General features: G+C 37.2%; 1 protein-coding gene across 5 annotated transcripts in view; it reads right to left on the bottom strand.

Moving 5' to 3' along the window:
- Window positions 1–1,027: 1,027 nt before the first annotated feature.
- The window catches only part of LOC115225906 (zinc finger protein OZF-like), a 6,637-nt gene continuing 2,723 nt past the window's right edge, over window positions 1,028–4,941 (bottom strand). For 2 of the 5 annotated variants that reach the window (XM_029796907.2, XM_029796908.2), the window contains exon 2: window positions 1,028–3,431. In XM_029796907.2, the coding sequence (XP_029652767.1) occupies window positions 1,469–3,100 (1,632 nt within the window). In that variant the 5' untranslated portion in view covers window positions 3,101–3,431 and the 3' untranslated portion in view covers window positions 1,028–1,468. The remainder of the gene's footprint in view (window positions 3,432–4,941) is intronic. The other 3 variants (XM_036514559.1, XM_036514557.1, XM_036514558.1) reach the window with 3 other exon arrangements.

Below are 4,941 nucleotides of genomic sequence, written 5' to 3' on the forward strand. Positions count from 1 at the left end.
TTTTTTAATAAAAGAAAAAGCATTTTATTTACTTAGAAAATCTAACTTTATTCAGTTCTTCGTTTGCTAATTACGAGCAACACTCCTTGACATCACCCATGTTTCCAAAATTCGTAACAGTTTCACATATTCTGCTGTCTGCATCACTATATATTTTAAAGTTTAGCTGGTGGTTCATGTATCTTATAAAAGTTCACAGTGCTCATTTCTCCCTCTCAGTATTCTACGTAGGTCATTTATTAATCTCCACAGAGTTGGACATTGAATACTAAATTCATATTGTAATCGACAAACAGCTGCCTCTGAATGATTCTTCGTAGGATCTTCTCTGTTTAATGTTCCTTGGTGAAATATTCCCTATTTCAAGGTGAAATAGAGTTGCTAGTCTTTCACCGTGTCTCTTTTGATGACTAACAAATGGACCTTCAAAATAGTTAAGTAAAGTATAAAATTCTTGTGGCATCTCTGTTGTAATTGAAAATTACTAGCATTCGCGATCCACCACTGTTTCCCATAAATCTATATACGAACGTGGCCGATGCCAGCGCCGCCTCGACTGGCTTCCGTGCAGGTGGCACGTAAAAAAGCACCCACTACACTCACGGAGTGGTTGGCGTTAGGAAGGGCATCCAGCTGTAGAAACACTGCCAGATCAGACTGGAGCCTGGTTCAGCCTCCTGGCTTCCCAGATCCCTGTTGAACCGTCCAACCCATGCTAGCATGGAAAACGGACGTTAAACGATGATGATAAAGCTGAAGTTGTCTGTGTAAGGCAGGTTTGATAACCTTCAACTAACACTATCTCCTCCGAGACCCTGCGGTGCAAGTTGACCAAAATTGAGACTATGACAGAAGAAGGCTTGCTCTTTCTTCCGTAGAAGAAAAAATTCAAATTGAACCATGTTAAAGCCAAAAATTATTTATATCAAAAAGATGCTTTTATTTTCTATGAAAATCCCCATTTTTTACGATTTTTTTGTGAGCAACATGAATAAAACAAAGAAAGATATTTCGTGAATTTCACAAGAATAATTTTATTTTCTCCAGTCTGTATTCACATATTTATAATTTCCAAATGCTTTTCTAAAACAGTTTCTCTCAAATAAGAGCAGATTTTTAGCCTGAATGTTGAGGACTCAAAGAAAATGATTTCCAACATATTTCACCAGAGAAAAAATGTACCCCAATATACATATATATATATATAGATATATATATATATGAGGGGTTGCTAAAAAGTTCCTGGCTCTGGGTAAAAGAAAATACAAGATAGGTTAATTACGATTTTATTGTACATATTCCTCTCTCAGATTCAAACACAATTATTGCAGTGGTCCTTCAGTTTTTCTAAGCCCTGTAAAAGAACTTCTAAAGTTGGGCCTTTGGTGATACCCTTGAAGCCAGGAACTATTCAGCATACGCTTATGTGTAAACTTAGTTGACATTTACAAGAGAAGGATTTCTCAGGTCACTCATTATTCAAAGTCTTCTCTACACTGTGTTTGTGTCTAGTCAATGTAATTTTCCACAAAAATGATTTTCCACAGATGTCACAATGATAAGGCTTTTCCCCAGTATGTTTTCGTCTGTGTGTATTCAAGAGTCCTCTAGAGACAAAGGATTTCTCACACATTTCACAATGATAAGGCTTTTCTCCGGTGTGAGTACGGATGTGAGCAATAAGGTTACAATTATCAAAGAAAGATTTCCCACAGATTTCACAGTGAAATGTTTTTTCTCCAACATGTTTCCTCCGATGCCTTTTCAATTCACTGTTATCAAAATAAGATTTACCACATGTGTCACAATGGAATTCTTTTTCCCCGATGTGTTGGAGTTTGTGTCTTTTTAAATTACTTCCAGAGATGTAAGATTTCCCACACAGATCACAAGAAAAAGGTTTTTCACCTGTGTGGACCCTTTTGTGGGCAACAAGTCCAACATTTCTCACAAAACCTTTCCCACAAATTTCACAGTGGAATTGTTTTTCTCCATCATGGACTATTTTGTGCGTTTTTAAATCACCATTATTAAAATAAGATTTCCCACAAGTTTCACAATGGAATTCTTTTTTACCAATATGTCGGAGTTTATGTTTTTTTAAATTAGAACTACCGGAGTAAGATTTCCCACACAGATCACAAGAAAAAGGTTTTTCACCTGTGTGGACCCTTTTGTGGGTAACAAGTCCACCATTATTCAAAAAACATTTCCCACAAATTTCACAGTGGAATGGTTTTTCTCCAGTGTGAGTACGGATATGGTTAACAAGTTGAGAGTTCTGAGAATAAGACTTTCCACAAATTTCACAGTGGAATGGTTTTTCTCCAGTGTGAGTACGGATATGGCTAACAAGTTGATAGTTCTGAGAATAAGACTTTCCACAAATTTCACAGTGGAATGGTTTTTCTCCAGTGTGAGTACGGATATGGTTAACAAGTTGAGAGTTCTGAGAATAAGACTTTCCACAAATTTCACAGTGGAATGGTTTTTCTCCAGTGTGAGTACGGATATGGTAAACAAGTCGATAGTTCTGAGAATAAGACTTTCCACAGATTTCACATTTAAATTCCTTTTTCCCAGAATGAATCTTTTTGTGCCCTTTTAGATGACTGTTTGTGAAGAAATATTTTCCACATATTTCGCAATGGAATGGCCTTTCTCCAGTGTGAGTGCGGATATGGTAAATGAGTAGACAGTTCTGAATATAAGACTTTCCACATATTTTACAGTGGAAATTTTTTTTTCTAGAGTGTAATTTTTTGTGAGCATTTAAAGAACTTTTAACAATGAATGTTTTTCCACATATATCGCAGTGAAAGGGTTTCTCCCCCGTGTGGCTACGTCTGTGGATAGCAAGCTGATATTTATAATGCAACAATTTTCCACAAATCTCACATTGAAATGGTTTTTTCCCCGTGTGTCTGTTTAAATTACTGGAATTTACAAAAGATTCACCATCAACTTCGCAATTAATATTTCTCTCCAACAGCTTCTTACCATGTGATAACGATTCCTCAGCACTGGATATCTGTTTAACCGATTCTAAATTGTCAGAAATATCTGTGTTAGAAGTGTCTGACAGATTACCATCCTCCATATTAACTCCAGAGAAATTCTTAAAAAACAATGTTTGTGGTTATAATCTGTTGTGGTTTCGTTTCTTACGATATCCAAATCATGGGACTTTGTTTACACATGCAGGAAACATACAAAGTAAATATTTTTTCTTTATATAATCCTTAGAATGGTTGTTGCTCATTGGGAAGGATATCTTCAAGTGCTACAGATATTGTAGATAAAAAGATTTCTATGTCTATATTAAGAATTGGGGATAGAGTTAATAAAAATCCATAAAAGACCGGTCGCAGGTATTCTGGTGGAATCAGAATTTCTGTGGATGACAGGTTGTGATGGAACACTCAGCACAACTGTAAAAGAAGAAAATATAGAATTATATAAGATACGAGCAAAACGCCCCCTCCCCCCGTCCAATGGACGGTGCTGAGTTGTCAAACATTTAAACCAAATTTTCTCAAAACAACTTGTCTGACCATCCCATAGGCCTCCCCTTTGAGAAAAACTGATTTGACCTAAATTTGAGACACCAGCAGAAGAAGAAATAAAGATAGACATTTTTTCTATTCCAAAGAAAAGCGATTTTATTCACACAAATATGCAACCGAAGAGTTTAAAGTACCAGAAATGATAAGGCTGTTGACTGGGAGAACACAAACATGGTTTAACCCTTTTGTTACCAACCCGGCTGAAACCACCTCTAGCTCTGAGTACAAATGTCTTGTTTTCATAAGTTTTGAATTAAAATCTTCCACCAAACCTTAGTCACAATTTATGTTCCTAACACTAGCTGAATGATAACTAAGTTATTTTACTAAATTCTTTGTTATATTTAGAATAAATTGAAAGAAACACAGAGCAACTCAAAATAAATACATTAACAAAAGGGTCAAACAGTAAGCTTGGCAGGAAAGAAACGTGCCTTTAAGCCGTACAAGAACAACAACAAATGGAAGGTGCGCCAACGTTGAAATTGTTTTATTAGGTTTGATCGTAGAGAAAAAATGCTATCAATACCAATATCCTCATCAATATACTTCATATAATAACAATATTGATAACCGATCCTTTCTCCACACCCACCTACACTTTTGAACTTCCTTTTTACTCTTTTACTTGTTTCAGTCATTTGACTGCAGCCATGCCGGAGCACCGCCTTTAGTCGAGCAAATCGACCCTGGGACTTATTCTTTGTAAGCCCAGTACTTATTCTATCGGTCTCTTTTGCCGAACCGCTAAGTTAACGGGGACGTAAACACACCAGCATCGGTTGTCAAGCAATGCTAGGGGGACAAACACAGACACACATACATATATATGACAGGCTTCTTTCAGTTTCCGTCTACCAAATCCACTCACAAGGTTTTGGTCGGCCCGAGGCTATAGTAGAAGACACTTGCCCAAGATGCCACGCAGTGGGACTGAACCCGGAACCATGTGGTTGGTTAGCAAGCTACTTATCACACAGCCACTCCTGCACCTTCGTTTACAATTCTGTCGTAAGGAAACGAAAAATACGTTTAATATTGATCTTATGGGCACAGTAAATGCTTTAAGGATTCAAAACGGTAGAGGAATAGGGGCCGAAAGCGGACGTGGTTCCTCCTGATGATGTCTTGAGATAACTGGATCCTATAAAGGAGCTGTTGTGGTAGCAGACCACGAAACACGGTTGTAATTCCCCATCTGTAGAGATCGACTTTAATTTAAATGTTATTAATACACTGATCAAGTTGAAAGCACTTGGGCCTTCCTTCAGTGTAGTCCTTTCGTATTTTTATGGTGTAGTTGAAAGGAAGATTAGTCAGTTATATCTAGCAGGTCGGGAGACCACGTAAAGTGCTTGTACATGTTGTCCCCGTG

Source organism: Octopus sinensis, linkage group LG28 (assembly GCF_006345805.1).
Source record: "Octopus sinensis linkage group LG28, ASM634580v1, whole genome shotgun sequence".
Classification (NCBI taxonomy): Eukaryota; Metazoa; Mollusca; class Cephalopoda; order Octopoda; family Octopodidae; genus Octopus; species Octopus sinensis.